The 22,882-nt window shown below is 41.5% G+C and overlaps 1 protein-coding gene across 2 annotated transcripts in view; it reads left to right on the top strand.

Moving 5' to 3' along the window:
* Window positions 1-22,882, top strand: part of gabrb2a (gamma-aminobutyric acid type A receptor subunit beta2a) — an 80,569-nt gene that overhangs the window by 49,284 nt on the left and 8,403 nt on the right. For both annotated transcript variants that reach the window (XM_066669089.1, XM_066669088.1), the window contains exons 5-7: window positions 2,339-2,421; window positions 15,180-15,317; window positions 17,181-17,333. In XM_066669089.1, coding sequence (XP_066525186.1) covers window positions 2,339-2,421; window positions 15,180-15,317; window positions 17,181-17,333 — 374 coding nt within the window. The remainder of the gene's footprint in view (window positions 1-2,338; window positions 2,422-15,179; window positions 15,318-17,180; window positions 17,334-22,882) is intronic.

Genomic DNA, 22,882 nt, shown 5'->3' with positions numbered 1-22,882 from the left:
GTTTTGTGAAATGCTGAAGTCCAGTGTATGGCGGGTGGTCCGAGTGATGCTTCTCGAGGACGTGTGTGGTTTATTGAGTAAATAAAGGAGCAGCACACTTCATCACTTCTCCTTAGCTTCACTGCTTTTCACTTTAAACACAAATTAGTGGCCCGCAGTTATTTGGCCGTTTCCAGCGGCGTCCTGCTCTATGGTCTCTGTGTCTGACCCCATCTACTCGGCTCAAGCTTAACTGAGTTCAGCAGCAGCTCTGGAGCTTATAGTAGCATGGAAAAGGCAGCGAATATGTGTGTGTGTGTGTGTGTGTCTGTGATCATGAGTCTGTTGGTGTATACATGTTACTTTTATAGGGAAAGAAGGGAACAACAGATCTAACCATTAGAACAAATTAAAGCCTGAGCTTTTTCATTTTTTTCAATTTCATTTTCAATTTTTTTAACTGTCTTCGGTTTCTGGTTAAGACTAAATTTACAGTTATACATAGAAAATGTGTATTATATTTTGATACACGTTTGGTTTGAGTTCGATATACATTCATATCCTATATCATTAAGATTAAAATTAAATACCTTATGATGACCCCACGGTGGTCCTGGGGCTGGGGTTGTGGGTTCGATTCCATTCCGGGTGACTGTCTGTGAGGAGTGTGGTGTGTTCCCTCTGTGTCTGCGTGGGTTTCCTCCGGGTGACTATCTGTGAGGAGTGTGGTGTGTTCCCTCTGTGTCTGCATGGGTTTCCTCCGGGTGACTGTCTGTGAGGAGTGTGGTGTGTTCTCCCTCAGTGTCTGCATGGGTTTCCTCCGGGTGACTGTCTGTGAGGAGTGTGGTGTGTTCTCCCTGTGTCTGCGTGGGTTTCATCCGGGTGACTGTCTGTGAGGAGTGTGGTGTGTTCTCTCTGTGTCTGCGTGGGTTTCATCCGGGTGACTGTCTGTGAGGAGTGTGGTGTGTTCTCTCTGTGTCTGCGTGGGTTTCATCCGTGTGACTGTCTGTGAGGAGTGTGATGTGTTCTCTCTGTGTCTGTGTGGGTTTCCTCCGGGTGACTGTCTGTGAGGAGTGTGGTGTGTTCTCCCTGTGTCTGTGTGGGTTTCCTCCGGGTGACTGTCTGTGAGGAGTGTGGTGTGTTCTCCCTGTGTCTGCGTGGGTTTCCTCCGGGTGCTCCAGTTTCCTCCCACAGTCCAAAAACACACGTTGGTAGGTGGATTGACGACTCAAAAGTGTCTGTAGGTGTGAATGTGTGAGTGTGTGTCACCCTGTGAAGGACTGGCGCCCCCTCCAGGGTGTGTTCCTGCCTTGCGCGCAATGATTCCAGGTAGGCTCTGGACCCACCCCGAACCTGAACTGGATAAGCAGTTACAGATAATGAATGAACGAATGAATGATGACTTTCTTTTATCTACGCTCATTGTAAATTTTATCAGCTCCACGGAACATACCGCAGCATTGTATAGTTCTACTGCAAAATACTGTTTTACTTACATGTTTCTGTTGTTATTTTAATTCTGAAGCATTTTCAGCTATGTTCTGTAGTATTACAGGTGTTACATTTATTAATATTTTTATTATTTATTATTACAATTACAGACTGTAGTCCATCTGTTGCTCAACTTTTGTAGCCCACTTTTCCCCTGTTCTTCTAAGGTCAGGACACCCACTAAACGGCCAAAGATAGCAGGGATAGTTTGGATTATTATTATAAGATGGGAAAAGGAAACAGAAACACAAGAAGAACATTTCCAGCTTAAACTCGGGAGCGTCTGGTGTTCTCAGGACAATGGACTAGTCGCACAATGACATCAGCATCACTGAATGTGAGATTATTGGGAGTATGAGAAGCAGACAATGCAACCAACTTTTAATTCTGAACTTTAGAGGTGTGGGGGAAAACTCTGCAGATTTCTTTGAAAAACTAGAACGTTCCTTGAAAGTAACAGATGATATAAGAAAGGCAAAGAATGCAGTAATTTACGTTTAATTATCAAGGCTTCTGTGAACTTTTCTGTTAAATGTGTGTTCTGCTTTTGATGATAAATTAATAACTTGTTCTTAATGGCAGCTTTGACTGCAATTAACAACACAAAGGGTGCTGTACTCACATATAAATAAAGTTCTGGGACATTGTTACACAAGATACAAACCTGTGTGTCGGTGGGAGGAGGGTGTGAGGAGAAATTCAGAGTAGTGTTGAAGGGGATGTACTTCAGCTCTGTTTGTGTCCCTAGTGTCCTTGAAAGGAGTCAGTAATCCTTGTGTGTGTGTGTGTGTGTGTGTGTGTGTGTGTGTGTGTGTGTGTGTGTGTGTGTGTGTGTGTGTGTGTGTTTGTGTGTCTATTCTGCATTCAGGATCACCACCACTGCGGCCTGCATGATGGACCTGAGACGCTACCCACTGGATGAGCAAAACTGCACACTGGAGATTGAAAGCTGTGAGTAATTCTCTCTCTCTCTCTCTCTCTCTCTCTCTCTCTCTCTCTCTCTCTCTCTCTCTTCTCTCTCTTCTCTCTCTCTCTCTCTCTCTCTCTCTCTCTCTCTCCTTCTCTCTCCCTCTCTCTCTCTCTCTCTCTCTCTCTCTCTCTCTCTCTCTCTCTCTCTCTCTCCTCTCTCTCTCTCTCTCCTCTCTCTTCTCTCTCTCTCTTTCCTCTCTCTCTCTCTCTCCTCTCTCTCTCTCTCTCTCTCTCTCTCCTCTCTCTCTTTCTTCTTTCTCTCTCTCTTCTCTCTCTCTTCTTTCTCTCTCTCTCTCTCTCTCTCTCCTCTCGTTCTCTCTCTCTCTCTCTTCTCTCTCTCTCTCTTCTCTCTCGCTCTCTTCTCTCTCTCTCTTTTCTCTCTCTCTCTCTCTCTCTCATCATATTAAATTGCTAATCATTTGTCTGTTTTTTTCTACCTTTTCTTTTTCTTACGACAAAAACATTGCCAAAGCATTACAAAACTACACAATATTAAAAAAAATAATAAATGCAACAATAATTACAAATCTCTCCCTCACCACCTCCCTCTCTGTGATTTTAATTCCCAATCAATTCTTTATTTCTTTTTCCTCTTTTCTTTTCCTGCTGTGTTTCTATCTGTCAATCTCTTTTGTAATCCCTCTCTCTCTCTCTCTCTCTCTCTCTCTCTCTCTCTCTCTCTCTCTCTCTCTAGTTCAGTACTTGTGTGTTGTCAAAAGTAAATGTGTTAATAACATTTGAACATGAATGGCTTGTTTTCTAAAGAGTACGGCCAGCTCGTTTCTCTGTTGATGAAAACAATGTCGCTTCTCCAGCTAATCTCCGAGCGAAGTCTCTGGGTAGCGTGTGTGCTGTGACGTCAGTGGGTTTTAGGGGCATGACTGAAAAAAACAACCCGCCTTTGTCTTGCCGTCATTCGAGGTGTCCACAACTGCTCAGTCTGCAGTCACTGGATTTATCCTTAACTGCTCCACACCCACCATTACATCACAGTTTCAGGCCAAAGTTAACCCTAGATCTTGATGGAGTGCGTGCAAAATCGAAATGGCTTTTGGTGTAGCGTCTTAATGTTTATAACATTTCTTTTTTCTCATCTATAGTTTGTGTCTGGTAATGTGTAGAATTTGCCAGTGTACTGTGTTCTTCTATTTCAGAAACAGAGCTGTAAGGGCATTGGCAGCTCTCTTGTTCAAACTCAGTTTAGTTGCAGCTATGATCCAGCCTTGAATGTGTTGATTACACCTAAAGTATCGCTCACAGACCAAACACATTGCTGATGCAGTGACTTATGAACAAATCAATGAGCTGCAAATGACCTTCAAAACCTTCCAGTGGAATGAGAGGCAAAGGGTTAAAACTGCAGAAAAGACTGGAACACACCGTCACTGTGGCTCTCACCGGACAGTGATGAAGTTCACTAAATACATCCAGCTTTCAGGTTCAGGTAAATAGACAAGACAGCATTACAGTGAAGAATATGTTTTCTACAAACATTTAAAAAATGTAATGAAAATCATTCAACTGAAAATACATTTTACTTAAGTTTCAGCAGATGCAGTTCTATTCTATTGTTTTACCGAAGCCCATTTCAGCCAACTGTAGACATTTTCTCATAAAAGATATGTCATAATCAGAGTGGTCAAAATATAAAACAAAGGAAGTGATTCCTAAACTCTATAAAAGGTGAGTAATAGTTAATTAATAATTAATAATTAAATTTAGTGAAGCCATATTTAGGAAATAAACCAAACCAAATGCAAAGTAAAGGCTATGTTTTTGCCTTAATTGTTTATACACTAAACATAGAAGTAATAATCTTCTGACAGTTTAGATGATAGGCGACTTTACAGCAGATTGTAAGAGTTTATTAGGTTTTATTATGGTGACTTTTAGTTGGACTCCTAAGTTTGTAACCAGCTTTAAGAGGGACCAGGATGTTTTGTCTAAAATGGGTGGTAAATCAGAACTATTTGAAGCTGAATGCATTACATATACAGTATATATAAAAAGTCTGCAGACCCCTGGCAGGTCAAAATGGCAGGTTTTTCTGATGTAAATATCACATCAAGGTTAATGTTTTCAGGTTTATTTCCACTTTAATGTGACCTAGAAACAATTTGATTGAAAATCAAACTGAAATCATTTAGAGGGGGAAAGTATAACTAAAATTGCATAAGTGTGCACACCCTCTTATAAACGATGACGGTCATCAATAAGTGGATAAAATATGGAACAACAATGACTTCACCAAGAACTGGACAGCCCTCCAAAATGAATAAAAACACACGAAGAAAACTTGTCTGGGAGACTGCCAAGTGGCCCATAGCTGCTTTAATGGAGCTGCAGGATTTCTGGCACCTACGTGCGACAGCAATCTCCGGTATTCTTCGTATATCTGGGCTGTGGGGTAGGGTGGCAGGATGGAAGCTTTTTCCTACAAAGTAAAACATCCCAAGCTCGGTTACATTTTGCAGAAACCTATATTCAGCAAAAACTATCTGGGAAATGTGTTACTGCCGGATGAGACCAAGGTTGAACATTAAGGCCATAAGTCCACAACGTACATCACCAGAAGGACACCACATACACAGTGAAGCATGGTGGTGGCAGCATTGTGCTTTGGGGGTGTTTCTCTTCACCTGGTTTTATTCAAGAATGATGGACAGTTCCAAGTATCAGTCAGTTTTGGAACAAAATATCAGGTCTCTGCTAACACAGTGAAGATGAAGAGGAATTGTATCTTTCAGCATGACAGCAACTCAAAACATACCTCCTTATCAACGAAAGAACAGCTTCACATGGAGATCAGTTTTGGAACAGCCCCGCCAGAGCCCAGGCCTGAATCCAGCTGGAAATCTGCAGGGTGACCTGACGAGGGCTGTGAACAGGAGATGCCCTCACACTCTGACAGATTTGGAGCACTTTTGCAAGGAAGAGTGCAACATCATAGTGCACCATGCCTATAAACTGCTACCCAAAAATATTGAATGCTGTCATAAAATAAAGAGGTAATATATAAAGAGAATAAAGAAAAAAATATTCTTGTTCTCAATTTCCAATTTAAAGAAAAAATCACAAAACCTGGGGTTGGTGTACAGACTGTTTACATCCAGTGTGTGTGTGTGTGTGTGTGTGTGTGTGAAATGATGTTAAATGCATAACAGTAAAGACATAGTAGTTTAAAATGCTTAATAAACTGTAGTATAAAATGTGTAAATGGGATTTACATGCGTTTACGCTTTGCTACTTCCCTGCACATAATAACGAATAAGGATAAGATCTCATTATTGTGAGATAGCAAGTCATAATTATGAAATGTTAAGTGTTAATTATGAAGTACATTAACTCATTATTATGATAATTGTGATTATTACTTGGCTATATATATATATACTCACACAAACACACACACACACACACCCAATGAATCATTTTTATATTTGTTGGACCTCCAGAGTCAGAGTAGGTCTACAACACTAGAAAATAATTTAATTGCAAGATTCTAGTCATTAAGAAAGCGACTGATTTAAGTCCGTGTGTTTCCTCAGTGGTGGACCCTGGAGTTGGATTTAATTTTCACAGACTTTTTAATGCTTATAGTAAGCTAAGCTGGCATCAGATATCGTCATTTGGTCTGTTCCATTCTGATTGGCTATTAGCTTCACTGTGTGAGCGCATTTCAGTGCAGCGGGATTTATCAGTCCGACAGGAAACACACTGTTACAAGTAATTACCCACTCTGTGCACCATGACAGAGCCTTTCAGATACAGTCGATAGAATAAAAAATAGTTCATGGCATCAGATCTTAAGAAAAGTTATCCAGGAGGTTTAATGGAGGCATCGCTGTAGTAGAGGCACAGGCAGAAAAGGGTGATTATATCGTATTTAAATGCTGTACATATGTTTGTCTGTGTACACGTACATTAAAATATGCTAAACGAACTATTATATGTAGGATATCGCAGGATGAAATGAACAAATACAAATTTAAATGCTGTACAGTCGTGCAGCTATCCATTTTGTTAGAGGATAGTTTCATTTATTGTCTTCCCCGACAACTTTTACTGATTTTGATAGCTGTCCCCCTGAACATTCACTGCTTCTGTTTATACATCTCACGCTTTAGACTCAGAGCTAATTGGAGCAAGAATTATGATGCTGTTATGAATTTTATAGGTCTATCATTCGGTGCTGCCCGCAGAAGTAAACGCACCACCGTAGGGCTTAACTGCGGCTGAGGACACGATCTAACCGGTAACAGCCCTTTAACGGAGACAAAGCTCCCTGTGAAACTACACATCCTCTAAAAGTACAACACTCCTTCAGATTTCCAACACGCTTGTTCCCTAACCCGTCATGTCCACATCAGGAGTTCCAGGCCAGTTAAAATTAACGAGAATTAATTAAATTCAAAACAATTGCTGCCAGATGTTTGTCCTGTGGTCTTTTATTCACTGAATGTCACCGTGTTCTCTGAATTATATGGGCATTTAAAAGTGTAAATATGAGGAATGCTACATCTATTAGAGTGACCAGACGTCCTCTTTTACCCGGACATGTCCTCTTTATTAGACTTTAAAAAATGTCCGCCGAATTTCACAAACGTCCGGGATTTTGTTTTTCTAGAGCTTACATAGAACTTCGAGAAGCGTTTCGTTCACAAACCAGTCCCGCCCTCTCCTACTCCGATTGGTTCGCTTGAGTGAGAAGGGGGCGTGGTGAAGTAGCCTAAAATCTTCTGATTGGACGGTCTGACTGTAGAGCTACCGCTATTGGTCGAAAACCTTCTCTGTAAACATTTAATTGGTCAGTCTGCACGTCAGTAGTCCTTGTTTACGTCAGGCAAAGCTCATGTACCTACCCTCATCTCGAGCAGCTGTATTGAAACGTAGATGCTACACACAAGCGCAAATTCACGAGCACTGAGAGAGAGTATAAAAGCAAGTCTACTATTACACAGTGTTATATAACAACACCAGCTCCTGACACCAGAGCAACTTTACTACCTTACTGGCTTGGCGCTTTGTTTGGGGTATTTTGGTGAGGTTGTTCATCTTGTGATATCACTTCATATCTCTGTTGACTCCGCTGTTGCAAAGCTTCGGTTAAAAAAAGCCCCGGTCTCAGAACCGGGATTCCTAATATGGGCATAATACCGAGCGCAGAACGATGGCATAACTTCAGGGGTCTTTTCGCAATCATGCTCACAGTGCCCCCTAGAGACTGGAAGCTGCAGCCCCCAAAGCCCACTGGTTTATTAAAACCTCAGTTGTTTGTGAAGGCCCAGCTAACTGCCGGAGCAAATTAAACCATTACAGCTCCAACAAAAGCTCGCCTTCCTCCTCTTCATCGGGATGAAGGCCCTTTTGCGTTCGGTCATTACTGTGTGTAATTGTGTGAGAGTGCTGAGTTTTTGTGGGAGTTTTATGGACCTCCATGGAGACATGGATCCTGTGATGTGGAGCTGAGGAGCAGCCTGGTCTCCATTTGATCACACACACACACATTCTCACACTCCCACACACACACACACACACACACATACATTCACAATCTTAAACTTTACAAAACTAGCACAGCTCCAACCAAGCTAAATAGTGGTTTGCAAATGCTCTCTCTCTCTCTCTCTCTCTCTCTCTCTCTCTCTCTCTCTCTCTCTCTCACACACACACACACACACACACACACATTCTCTCTCTCTCTCACTTACATAAACAAATACACACACACAAAATGCACATGTAATACAGATATACACATCGGATTATCAGATGCTGTTGGTCAGTAACATCTGATAATGATACTGAGGCAGATGTGACACCATCTCCAGTAGCAGTGCTGATATACGTTGCCTTGTTTTATAATGCAATGAACAAACCTTTCAGCTGTGAGGGAAAGTTTTCCCTTCTGAGGCTTTGATGGTTTGTTGCTTGTTAGAGTTTGTTTATAGAGATTGTTAAACTGAGAGTCGCCACCTGCTCTTTTCCATCGCAGCTGAACAGACTGAACCTGTAAATTTAAACACAGACACCACAGTAAAATTAAAAAACATATGGAACACGTTGAAAGCTTCATATAGCACCGTTAACTGTCATAACTGCAATGTTCATCGACAGTGCATAACTGAAGCATTTATCTCTGGTCTACAAAACTCATGTGTATGTAGTGTATAACTGCAGTATATATTTACATTGTATAAATGCAGTGTTTAACTAGAGCATTTAACTGCATTATATAATTACAATGTATATCAGCCTCAGTGTTTACAGTATAGCCCAGCATTATATAAGTGCAGTGTATAACTGCAGTGTGTATCTACAGTATATAATTACAGTGTATAACAGCAGCATGTATCTACAGTATATAACTACAGTGTATAACTGCAGTATCTACAGTATATAACTACAGTGTATAAACTGCAGCGTGTATCTACAGTATATAACTACAGTGAATGACTGCAGTGTGTATCTACAGTATATAACTACAGTATATAACAGCAGCGTGTATCTACAGTATATAACTACAGTGCATAAACTGCAGCATGTATCTACAGTATATAACTACAGTGAATGACTGCAGTGTGTATCTACAGTATATAACTACAGTGTATAACAGCAGCATGTATCTACAGTATATAACTACAGTGAATGACTGCAGTGTGTATCTACAGTATATAACTACAGTGTTTAACAGCAGCATGTATCTACAGTATATAACTACAGTGTATAAACTGCAGCGTGTATCTACAGTATATAACTACAGTGAATGACTGCAGTGTGTATCTACAGTATATAACTACAGTATATAACAGCAGCGTGTATCTACAGTATATAACTACAGTGTATAAACTGCAGCGTGTATCTACAGTATATAACTACAGTGTATAACAGCAGCATGTATCTACAGTATATAACTACAGTGTATAACTGCATTATCTACAGTATATAACTAGTGTATAAACTGCAGCGTGTATCTACAGTATATAACTACAGTATATAACAGCAGCGTGTATCTACAGTATATAACTACAGTGCATAAACTGCAGCGTGTATCTACAGTATATAACTACAGTGTATAACAGCAGCATGTATCTACAGTATATAACTACAGTGAATGACTGCAGTGTGTATCTACAGTATATAACTACAGTGTATAACAGCAGCATGTATCTACAGTATATAACTACAGTGAATGACTGCAGTGTGTATCTACAGTATATAACTACAGTGTTTAACAGCAGCATGTATCTACAGTATATAACTACAGTGTATAAACTGCAGCGTGTATCTACAGTATATAACTACAGTGAATGACTGCAGTGTGTATCTACAGTATATAACTACAGTATATAACAGCAGCGTGTATCTACAGTATATAACTACAGTGTATAAACTGCAGCGTGTATCTACAGTATATAACTACAGTGTATAACAGCAGCGTGTATCTACAGTATATAACTACATTATATAAACTGCAGCGTGTATCTACAGTATATAACTACAGTGTATAAACTGCAGCGTGTATCTACAGTATATAGCTACAGTGAATGACTGCAGCGTGTATCTACAGTATATAACTACAGTGTATAAACTGCAGCGTGTATCTACAGTATATAACTACAGTGAATGACTGCAGTGTGTATCTACAGTATATAACTACAGTGAATGACTGCAGTGTGTATCTACAGTATATAACTACAGTGAATGACTGCAGTGTGTATCTACAGTATATAACTACAGTGAATGACTGCAGTGTGTATCTACAGTATATAACTACAGTGTATAACAGCAGTGTGTATCTACAGTATATAACTACAGTATATAAACTGCAGCGTGTATCTACAGTATGTAACTACAGTGTATAAACTGCAGCGTGTACCTACAGTATGTAACTACAGTGAATGACTGCAGTGTGTATCTACAGTATATAACTACAGTGAATGACTGCAGTGTGTATCTACAGTATATAACTACAGTGTATAACAGCAGTGTGTATCTACAGTATATAACTACAGTGAATGACTGCAGTGTGTATCTACAGTATATAACTACAATGTATAACAGCAGTGTGTATCTACAGTATATAACTACAGTGAATGACTGCAGTGTGTATCTAGAGTATATAACTACAGTGTATAACAGCAGTGTGTATCTACAGTATATAACTACAGTGAATGACTGCAGTGTGTATCTAGAGTATATAACTACAGTGTATAACAGCAGTGTGTATCTACAGTATATAACTACAGTGAATGACTGCAGTGTGTATCTACAGTATATAACTACAGTGTATAACAGCAGTGTGTATCTACAGTATATAACAGCAGCGTGTATCTCCATGATCTAAATTCACTGTGTATCTAGAGTATATAATCTTTATAAATCTTTATAAAAAAAAGTTTGTGCATCCATTATATAACTGCATCGTGTATCTTCAGCCTATAGCTTTAGTATGTAGCTACTATCTACAGTGCACATCTGGTGCAAATATCTTTAGTGTATTCTGCAGTGTCTAAATTTACAGTGTGTACCTGCAATCTGTATTTTAATACAGTCTACATACAGTGGTGTGCAGCTGCAGTGAATAACTGTAGTTTGTATCTATAGTGCATAAATACACTGTGTAACTAACTGCAGTGTGTAGCTACAGTGTAATACTGTAGTGTGTGTGTCTATTGTGTATAAACCTTGTGTGTATCTGTAGCATATTACTGCAGTGTCTACAGTGTATAACTGTGAGATGTATCTGTGGTGTAAGATTTCAGTGTGGAACTTTAGGAAGCATGTACAGTATATAACAGTGGTATGTATCTACAGTGTGTAACTGCAGTACAGTTTGTATCTGAAGGGTATAAGAGCAGTGTTTATTTACAGTATATAACAGCAATGAGTATCTAACCACTGTGTGTATATACAGTGTATAATCTCAGTGTGTAGCTCTGTGCTACAGCAGGAAGCCTAATGAGGCATGGGTCTGTGCCTGTTTTTTTTTTTTCCTTGATAAACTTGATTCTTGATCCATTTTTAATTGAGGTGATTCTGAGGGAGAGATTGCAGCCCTGGATCCTCCTCCTCCTCTCCATCCCATCCGCTCTGATCTCTTATTCTGCCCCGCAGGAGCTAATAAAGGCCTTCTTTCCTCCGGGGTCTTTTCCAGCATGCTCTCTCTCTCTTTCTCTCTCTCTCTCTCTCTCTCTCTCTCTCTCTCTCCCCCTCTCTCTCTCTCTCTCTCTCTTTCTATCCCTCTCTGTTTCCCATTTCACTCCCTCTTCTCTCACTCTCTCTGCAGCACAGTGATGTGATCTGTTGACAGAAGTCAGTCAGTCGATTGACAGAGGCAGACTCAGTGGCACAGAGATAATGGATTTAATGGAATCCGAATGACCAGCGTCCCAAACTCCTTTCTCTCTCTCTCTCTCTCTCTCTCTCTCTCTCTCTCTCTCATTCTTTCTTGCTTTTTTGTTTGTCTCACTTTCTCTCTTTTTTCTGGTGTTACTTGCTCTTGCTCTCTCTCTCTCTCTCTCTCTCTCTCTCTCTCTCTCTCTTTCTCTCATTCTCTTTGCTTCCTCCCTCCTTTATTTCCCTCTTTCCTTTTCTCCAACTCTCAAATGTTTAGCCCCTTTTCTCCCTGTCCCTCTCTTTAATGTCTTTTTCTGTCAAGATTTCAGCCTTTCTCCATCGCTGTCCCATTTTCTGTTATTTTCTCTTTGTCTCTCTTCTGTCTCTATTTCTGTCTCTCTGTTTTTTTAGTCTGTTTCTCTTTTCTCTCTCTTTCTCTCTTCACTCCCTTTTGCCTCTTTCTGTCGTTTTTATCAGGCTGCGTCTGGCTTTTCATTTTGGTGGCAGAATCTCTCTCTCTCTCTCTCTCTCTCTCTCTCTCTCTCTCTCTCTCTCTCTCTCTCTCTCTCTCCCTCACTGTTTAAGAGGAAGGCATGAGTAAAGAGCATGTGTACACCGAGATTGTCCCAAAAACCTCTTTGCTGTTATCATTTTTTACATCCTGCTCATCTTGCTCCATTAAGCAGAGGGAATAAGCCATACCTGCTACTGCTGTGTTTCGGGGTGTATGTGTGTGTGTGTTTGTATGTGTAAAGGGAAAGGGAAGGGCTTTTTAAGCCGGTACCTGGCCGCTAAGTGCTGCACAGCTGACGCCCTTAAACATGAAGATTCAGAAGCTGTCTCTTAATTATTTACAACACTAAATAGGTCACTGGTTCTCATTACGAGTCGCATGCTCGCTGCAGTAGATGTAGCAGGATCCACAGTAACACGGCGAGAGCAGAAACATGGCCCACTGCCTCAAACATATGTGTGTGTGTGTGTTTTCCTGAAGAGAAGCTGTCCTTGCATTATTTAATTATAGCCTGTTTACAACTCCTGATGTCAATGTCAATATTTATTATGTTATATAATTTATTATAACACTGTGTTTAATATAAACATTAGTGAGGTCAGGTAGTGATGTTAGATGATTAGTTTTGGATCCCAAAGGAATTGGATGGAACTCCATCATTTGCAGTTCCACAGCTCCATAGCCCAGTGCCGGCGGGTTTTTACCTGCCGTTGAGCATGGTGACCTTAGGCTCATGTGCAGCTGCTTCAGAGGATCCCATTCTATTGGCATTATTGTTTATTGTAGAATTTGTGAGAAATAAATGCTTGCACCTGTTCTGTCAGACAGAGAGATTATAAAAACATGTCAGATGTTATTGTTTCATAATGGTGAGTAAAGAGTTAATCTTCCTGTTTTTTTGTTATTTTTAAAAATGTCCATAAACCATTTACTCAGTGCTGATTAACATACGATATAAAAATAAACTGCATTAACCTGCCTTGCTATTCAGCCAGCTTTTAGATTAATTAACTGTCTCTGATGAAGCATGACCATGCTGTTATACAATATGCGTCCAGAAGTTTGTAGACATCCCTTCTAATTAGTGAATTCATCTGCATTATAGTGCACTCATTGCTGCCGCAGATGCCCAACCATGCACTGTGTAGCTGTGTAGCATCCTTAGAAAAACAGAGATCAATGAATGAGATGCTCCGGGGCAGCTGCATATGATCCTAAAGTCACCATGCTCAGTGCCAAGTGTAGGCTAGAAGAGTAAACAGACTCCGGTATCGATTGGATTAATGTTCACGTGGCTGTGTGTAACAGCAGTGTCCAAATGTTCAGTGTAAAGCCTTTCAAGGAGAGTAGAGGCTGTTGATACAGGAAAGAGAGGGACAGGCTACCTGTTAATACCATTCATTTCAGTGCTGGATGAGCAGGAGTCTGAAAACATGTGGACAAAGCCTAGTGGACCATGCTCATGCCAACCTGTATTTTAATAAGAGGATTAAACTATAAGGTAATTGGAGGCTTATATATTACTGAAATGGAAAGGAAAATACCCTCCCACTTTTAAAAACTGGTTATATAACTTAATGCAGTCCAAGACATTAGAAGAATTTGATGCTGTTTGGCAGCCTGTCTTGACACATATAGATAACATGGTCTTTGTTGACAAAATAGTGAAATAATACCCCTTTTGGAAAGTTGTCTGTACACTTTGTATGTGTAGGTTATTATTATTATTACAATTATATTTCATTTTAGAAGTTAGCACATACAGCAGGGATATAAATTGGTGCAGTGTGACAAGTCTTTCTTGGGGAGGAACATTTGTTTCTTTTTATTTGTTTCTTTTTACGTATTATTTTTAGATTTTATATCGTTTGATCACCTAATATTCTCTAGGTTCTATCTTCTTTGTTATACAAGTGCCAATAAATATGTGCAATATTTGACAATGTATATATTTATTATGTACATCAGGACTCCCCAAATGTCTCCCCAAAATAATATCTTAATCTTAATACTTACCAAGTCGGTTACATCCCTGCTTGTGCAGTTCAGCATCAGGGGCCGGAAACTGAGTGCAGCTGTGAAGGAATTATCAGAAACAGCTGAAAGGTCTAGTCACTTGTTGTGGATGAGGAGAGCACAGATTACTTGGGGAAATGCACTGTAGAGGTGCTGTTGTGGTGGTTAGTGATGTAGCACGTAAAGATCCAATGGAACTGATGGCACTGAGCATGCATTAACGGTGCCAGTGGGGCTCGGTATTGCCTTAGTCACCAGGGAGGGCAGTGTGGATTTACGGTTGTTGATGGTAAACGGTAAAGTAGGACTGTAAAGCTGGCTTGGAGTGGGGTGGGTCTGGGACGCCAGACTTCACTGTTGAGCCTTCTGGAGGTGTCGTGGGCTTAATTCAGCAATCAGAGGAGGTACCTACCTGATGACCCCTGTAAAGAGCTAGTGATTCAGTGTATGGTTTGGTTTCTCATGGGTTGGGCTCAATGGGTCACTGTAGATGTTAAGGACAGCTGGTCTTGAGTGGATCATAAATGGCCACAGCGACCTTAGTGTTGAGGTGTAGGATTCAACAGGAATTTTGTGGCTGCAGGTAGGAAGAGAGTGGGGTGGGCCCTATGTGAAGCTCTAATGGATTGGCATAGGATATTTTACATCTTATCTTGTGTATGATTATAATAAAACAAACATTTAATGGCCTAGAAATCATGCTGGGTTCTCTTATATAAATAATCTCAGTAGTGTGTTTATACTTGTCTTGTGTCTCAAAGGTAGCAGCCACAGTAAAATAAACCTCTAATGTCGGGACGCTGTGAGCCTCTGTCGCTGTGAGTTTGCCTCCTTTGGCCTTTTCTGATAGTTTTTTTTCCTCCCCCTGCAGACGGTTACACCACAGACGACATTGAGTTCTACTGGAGAGGAGGAGACGGAGCAGTGTCTGGAGTGGAGCGCATCGAGCTGCCTCAGTTCTCCATTGTGGACTACAAGCTCATCTCCAAGAATGTAGTCTTCTCCACAGGTACACACCACAAACACACCAGCACACACACCATCCCCCAGCCACAACAAACAGCCAAGAGAGAGACGGGCCAGAGCCGCAGTGTTGCTGCCACTGTGACGGCTGTGGTAGAATGACCCTGTCCAGCCTGGGAGCCATGCAGGATGAGTAAGTCAGTGAGTAAGAGAGCATAATTTGAGGTTTTTTGAGGGGTTTTTCGGCCGTGTGTTATCACCAGCACTGGTCTGCCTTTCAGGAACAAAAAGAGACAGACAGGGTCCAGGCTGGCAAAGGAGACACTTCTATCTTCACTCACTTTGGACCAGGTTCAAACGCCCCAGGCATGAGTGGACTGGGAAGTGTTTGTCAGAGCAAAATATTCACCCCATGAATCAAGTCATTTGTGATTAGCTTGGTTCCTTCCTCTTGTGCATTAGTGGGAGAATGTGTGCTGCTTTGGAAACGCATGATTTAATTATAGTCTGTTTCATTTACAGTGAAGAGCCACTCAAAAACCCCTCAAAAATGAAGCAAATAATGATGATTGTCCTGTAACAATGGCACATGTCCAGGTTTGGGAGGTGTTGGTTATCAAACAGTCCGCTCCCATTTTCCATGCCTTGTTTGTGAGAGAAATAGTGAAGATTTGGAAAAGGGCCTATTGACAGTGGTCAGAGAACGGACAAACTACAAACCGGCAACAAAGGGATGGCTGATGCACAAAGACAACAAATGCTAATCCCATCTGGTCTGAACACAAGCCTCAGAAACCATATCCTAACATAGAGTGCAGCACCGCCTGCTGTGTATGAAGCTGTGTAACCATAGATTGGTCAGAGTGCCCATGCCATCCCCTGTCCACTATCAAAATCATCTGCAATAGACCTGCGGATGCCAGAACTGGACTTTTATAGTCACTCTGGATAATGAATGCTGTACATGGAATGTAAATAAAATGGAATGATGGAAGGAGGTGTCTGTTCCAGTGAGTAACTTAAAAAAATAACTTCGACAGCTGTGTATCTAATTGGCGTTCACCTGAAGTAGAGATGGACCGGTTGCCCTATGGGAAGAAGACAAGCCATGGGGGGAGTGTACTTCTCTGGACAATGTTCTTCTGGGAACCCTGGGTTCTTTCATTAATGCAGACCCCAGCTGCACATATGCCACCAAAAGTTTAGAGAGGAGGACTTAAAAAGTATCTGTTTTGGAGCTTTTCTCTGCATGGTACCTTCTCTTCTCAACTCTACTTGGCTCTATTTGCTATTTTGGTACCTGGTACCGGGTTTGTTTCCACTAGCGCAGCTCACCACCAAAATGTAGCTGGTGGCATTGCAAAACACCCTCGACAACAGGAACCGCAAGCTTTGAAAACCACAATGGTGGCTGTAACGCAAGCATTGTTTACTCATCGTGTATTCATGTGGTGTTTTCTGTTTTGGGACTGAAGATAACTCCAGGCATCGGTGAAGTTTTTTGTTTTTTTGTTGCCCCATCCACCTTTCGCTGGAGTCTTTAATCCACCCTCAATAAAGGAGAATTTGAACCTGGACCAGAGACCAGATATTTCTAATGAAAATGCAAAAAGCTGAGTAGAGCCAAGTGTGATCGAGTAGGTATCATGCAGTGGAAAAATGTTGTTTGTTGCTTTAACAATGTTTTGCAGTATAAAAATGTTCATGCTCTTTCATGCAAGAAAGACACTTTCATGATCATAAAGCTGAGTGTTACAAAATATTAAATGGTTATGTTTTCATATATATATCTTTATATGTGTATGTTTTGGCTTGTAAGAACTGAATTGTATTTGTTTGGTGCTGGGTATTTGAAAGAAAAGGCTCTTGCTGAAACTGGATTACTGGTGTCTCTCTCTTTGTTGGCCAGGTTCATACCCACGTCTGTCTTTGAGCTTTAAACTGAAGAGGAACATCGGTTACTTCATCCTGCAGACTTACATGCCTTCCATCCTGATCACCATCCTGTCCTGGGTCTCCTTCTGGATCAACTATGATGCCTCTGCTGCCCGTGTGGCTCTAGGTGGGATTTCTATCCATAGTTTTTCGATTGGGTTTGGTGCCGTAGACTAGCCTTCACATGAGATCTGTAGGGTTTTATGTTGGGACGGGTTCTGTAGTGTAGGCTTCATTTTGTATGTGGTTTCAAAAAAACATAGGCTACACATTGGGACTGGTTCTGTAGACAGTGGCTATATTGATGCTGATTTCGTAGACCTGTAGGCCAAATGCTACACGTTGCGTCTGTTTCTAGAGACCATATACTTCACTTTAATGCTATTCCTACAGAGTGTATACTACATATTGAATCTATTTCTGTAGGGATCATAAACTTTCTATTGAGGCTGGTTCTGCACACTATAAACCTCATATTGATGCCTGACGTATAGACCATGTGTTTCATATTGGGGCAGGTCCTTTAGATGGTAGGTTTCATATCGGGGCTGATGTAGTAGGGTGCCTCTGCTCAGTCTCAGTCCTGTGGGAATTTGGAGCAGTTTAGTGTTTTCTCTGCTTGAACACACCTGATTCAACTTGTCGATTCAAAAGCTTGATAATTAGCTGCCAAGATTAGCCAGGTGTTCTAGAGCAAGGAGACCACAGCTGGTCCCCCAGGTACTGGGAAAAGAGCCACTCCGAGTGAACTCCTTTCCCACCATGTATTCACGTGTATTTGCAGCACCTTCACTAGTCCAGTCCCAGTGCTTTGGGAGACTTTAATATTGGTTACTGGCTTATGTAAGAAACAATATGCATTTGTTTTTGCATTATTCCCAGTTCTGTTTGAAGTGCCTCTGTTTATGCCGCTCTGAGACTGTGTCCATTGTAAAACAGTACCACAGAAATAAAACGGAAACTGAACTGAACTTGTTATGACCTCGAGGATCTGGGTAGGGAAAGTGGCTATATATAAAATCATCTCCAATCCATCTAGCAAACCGGACCTCTAGAGAAACCCGTGATATGTGACAAGGACTTATTTATTTTCCTGTCACTGTTTTCAGCCTGAGCCAACTTAAATTTAATACAGACGGAGCAAATGCTTCAGGGGTGAGCTAACACTCCGAAAATCTAGAAATTGTTTTAGCAACCACTGTTACAGAAAGACGCTTCTGTAGAAACATAGGAAGCACTGTAGCCAAGGCTTATGACAGCTTTGTTTGAACGTGCACTGAAACAATTCAGCTACATCAAAATGGTTCCAGTGTCCAGCCCTGCTTCTGGGAGTATATATATTTTCTGCCCTTTTTCTTCCTGGAGGGACGTTACAGCTTAAATCTAGCATTTTGTATGTTATTGGTCAGGATTTGTAGTATTCCGTAGAGCAGCAGTGTAACCCTCACTACAGTACCCAGCATGCATCACACATATTCAGCACACAGTCATTAAGAATTCCTGCAGTTAATCAGTTAATCCTGAAAAACCACTATGGATATAAAGGATAATAAATACATTGATAGCACTAGCTGGGATTAATGATGAAGCGCCAACCTCAGTTGATTGTAGTCAGGTTTTTGGTGTAGGAATAATCCTGCCAGCTCACAGTCCTTAACTATTCAACTCAAAGCACTTCTGGTCTTTGAAATATTTACATCCACTTCCAAGATAGCTCATGTGCAAAATCACTACCCAAAATGGTTCTGAAGGCAGCGCTGCCTTCGAGGAAGAACAAATGTAATTGGTTACAAGCAGGGAGGGACTGGGTGGAGATTTTCAAATACCACGCCATGGACCAGTTGCTGTTTTAGAAGCTAGCTGGTTTCCCAAACAGCTTTCTGAGAGACTAGCCCCATGTTTATGTAGCATTTACTAGATACAAACTACCTTTTATGCATTCATCAGATTTGAAGCATAGAGGAAGAGACTTCATTCATTCATTCATCCATTATCTGTAAGCGCTTATCCAATTCAGGGTCTCGGTGGGTCCAGAGCCTACCTGGAATCATTGGGCGCAAGGCGGGAATACACCCTGGAGGGGGCACCAGACACACACACACATTCACTCATACATTCACTACTACGGACACTTTAGAGTCGCCCGTCCACCTACCAACGTGTGTTTTTGGACTGTGGGAGGAAACCGGAGCATCTCTAGGAAACCCACGCGGACACAGGGAGAACACACCAACTCCTCACAGAGGAAGAGACTTTCTTAAGATATTTCTAAAGACAACTCCGCATTTTGTTTATTTTAATTGGTTACTTTCTGAAATAGTTATGTTCACTCTGCATCAACGGTAGCATTGCCTTCAGAACCATTTTGAGCAGTGATTTTACACACGACATCCACAAGATCCAGCACCAGAAAGGGGCTTTCATAGTTGTTGAAATCCAGATTAGTTTGGTTTTTTAAACTGATGAGGTTTTTCCTTTCTTTCTGACATTTGTTATATTCATTCATTCATTCATTCATTCATTATCTGTAACCCTTATCCAGTTCAGGGTCGCAGTGGGTCCAGAGCCTACCTGGAATCATTGGGCTCAAGGCGGGAATACACCCTGGAGGGGGCGCCAGTCCTTCACAGGGCAACACAGACACACACATTCACTCACACACTCACACCTACGGACACTTTGGAGTCTTTATGATTAACACTTTTCCTTTATTTTGTTGAAAAAAATTAGAACAAAACATGTCACATATAAAAGACAATATATAATCACAACAACAGCAACATTAACAATAATAATAATAATAATAATAACAGCACCTCTTCCTGTTCCAAATCATCATCACTGCAAACCAAACCTTCTAGCTATTAATAACTTGTTTCATATCCTCATTTGTAATGGACAAACAATGTCTTGTAAAAATCAAGTGAGAAAGAATGAGAAAATGGAGGGTGGGCTACATACCCACATATGTATTTATATATACACATACATATGTATGCACACACACACATTTATACATTTCCCTTCACATACAATACACATCCACATACTCACACCGATATGTATTCACCCCTGAGCAAATATATATATATATGTTCATGCATCACTTAAAATAGGAAAAACACAGATTATGCAGTACCTCTCTCGTCTTGTTTATAAAACATCTTTTCAAGCGCAGCCACTCTTGATGCCCGGTTTTCGCTCAGGCCTGGTTTAATTTATGACCATTATTCAGATGCACCTGATCTGATTAATTGAATATTTGTTCTGATACTTTTTGGCCTTGTTGTAGAACACGAGGTCACCAAATGTCCAGTACAGAGTGTCTGCAATTTGTGTACCGTCCCACCCAGTTCAGCAGGACGCCGGCAGTAGAAAGTGAGGATGCTCTGTGATCAGGGCTTTGTGGCAGGCAGTTTTTCCCCAAACTAGATTACATGGAGACAGGGCTGGCGTGGGTGTTGAAATTGCCCGGCTTCAATAAAGCAGCGCAGCAGTCAGGGGGTCCAGTTGAGGCGGTGGGACGGCGCTCTGAAGCCCATTAAAGACAGCACGGGTGGATCCCTTCTGATCTTCCTCCTCTGATTGCTCTGACAAACTCTGGGCTGGATGGTCGTTACTGATGTGTTTTGCGGCTAATAGGGCCGTCTTCTGCCGTTATGAAAAAGTGCCCGTCTCTGCCAGTGCTCCTGCAGGGAAACGGCAGATAGAAAAGGTGAGGGATGAGCGAGGGAGCGTTTTAGCGTTTGGGGTTCGCCTGTCACTATCAATCTGTCTGCACTGAGAGCCGTGTGACAGCTGAACAGATGCTACAGCCTCCGCGTGCTGTTTAGAGTGAAATACAATAGCTCTATTAGAAGCCTAAGAAAGTCTCTTTCTCTCTCTCTCTATCACTCTCTCTCTCTCTCTCAGTGACTCTTGATTTTGGTCTCTCCTAGTCGCCCCCTCCCTTGGATCTCTCTATTCTGTTGCTTTTTCTCCCTCTCTGTCTCTCAGCCTCTCTCTCTCTCTCCCTATGACATCCCATCTAAGTCATTCTCTTTCTCTGTCTCTCTGCCTATTTCACTTTGTTCTCTCTCTCTCTCTCTCTCTCTCTCTCTCTCTCTCTCATAGTAAATGTGATTAATATCAGAAGCTTTAGGCACTGAGCGTGTTTGTGTACGTGCAGAAGATTTTAAACCAATACAGATTTCACATGCAGATGCCTCTGCTCATCAAAAAAACAAAGGAGTTTTGTCTGAACAGGCAGGTGAAATGAGATGTGAGAAATGTACTCGGACGTTCAGAAACCAGTGAAATACAGGATGTGTTTTTGCAGTCCTGCCAGAGACAGAAGGGGAAAGGACAGTGACTTTTGGCAGCGTCATTTCCGTGTTTACATTAGACAGCTATGTGGTCATAGTGTTTATTTATGGATCCACCTTATTGTGCTGGGATGATGATAAACAGAGACAGTTTGTACGTATTATACTTCCCTGGAGCAAGGTTACTTCATGCCGTGTAATAAGATACGTATATCATTCTCTTGATTGCAATATCAGGAGGCTTCATTTCACTATATCATATAACTGGATACAATACAATAAAGGTATCCTGTATTGTTTAGCTTCTTTCTCTGCTCTGTTGTGGCTCATTGTGCTGGATGCTACTGCAATCCACAGATCCATGTAACTTCTAAGGAAAAAGTGTTCTCCTCCAAGTGTGTTGAGAACACTAACTGCCAGTTCTGTTGCATCAGCTCACTGTGTTAGCTAGCATCACCCTGAGTGATAGAGGGAGAGCGCGGAGCATCCTGCTAATGCTAATCCTGGGCAGGGACTGTCAGAGCGGGGTGTCCTCGCTTGCCTGACACACGGCCAGTTCTGACCATGAGAAAGCGCAAACAGAACATGCTTCAAGACTTGCGGATTTCTGCTCATCCCTCATGGAGTCATCTGCATGTGTCTGAGTGGCTCACCTTCACAACACCAACTCACCGCTGAGACTGGGCTTTAATTAGAGCTGTTCATTGATCGCCAGCTTCAGACTATTCCTTATTAACACACTCCAAACATGGCAAAATATATTACTGTACACCTACAAGAACCCAATAATTCCTCATTTGTATTTGTTCCAGTTTATATTTACCGTCACTTGTCTATTTGTCTGCTTGTTTTGCTCTGGGGTCGACCAGAGGAGTTTTATTCCTTGGTCTTTGAGAGGGAGTCTTCCGTGCCCCTCACCTCAGTTTGCTCACTGAGGGCTAGGACCCAGATCTCTGCAAAGCTTCTTTGAGACAACACCTGATGTAAAAAGTGCTCTATAATAAAACTGTTTTTATAATCTGACTAACCAGGAAGCTCTTCCTCCAATACTTGGTCAGCACTCCTGTATTGTACAGGGAAGGATATGCATTGTCTGTATTCTGTTCAGGGTCGCGAATCACTGGGCGCGAGGTGGGAACATACCCTGGAGGGGGCACTAGTTCTTCGCAAGATGACTCACACACTCACACATTCAAACTTACGGACACTTTTGAGCCGCAAATCCACCTACCAACATGTGTTTTTGGACTGTGGGAGGAAACCGGAGCACCCGGAGGAAACCCACGCAGACACAGGGAGAACACACCAATTCCTCACAGACAGTCACCCGGAGGAAACCCACGCAGACACAGGGAGAACACACCAATTCCTC

The sequence above is a fragment of the Hoplias malabaricus genome, chromosome 4 (genome assembly GCF_029633855.1).
Source record: "Hoplias malabaricus isolate fHopMal1 chromosome 4, fHopMal1.hap1, whole genome shotgun sequence".
Lineage (NCBI taxonomy): Eukaryota > Metazoa > Chordata > Actinopteri > Characiformes > Erythrinidae > Hoplias > Hoplias malabaricus.
This window is presented reverse-complemented; position numbering and strand designations above follow the sequence as displayed.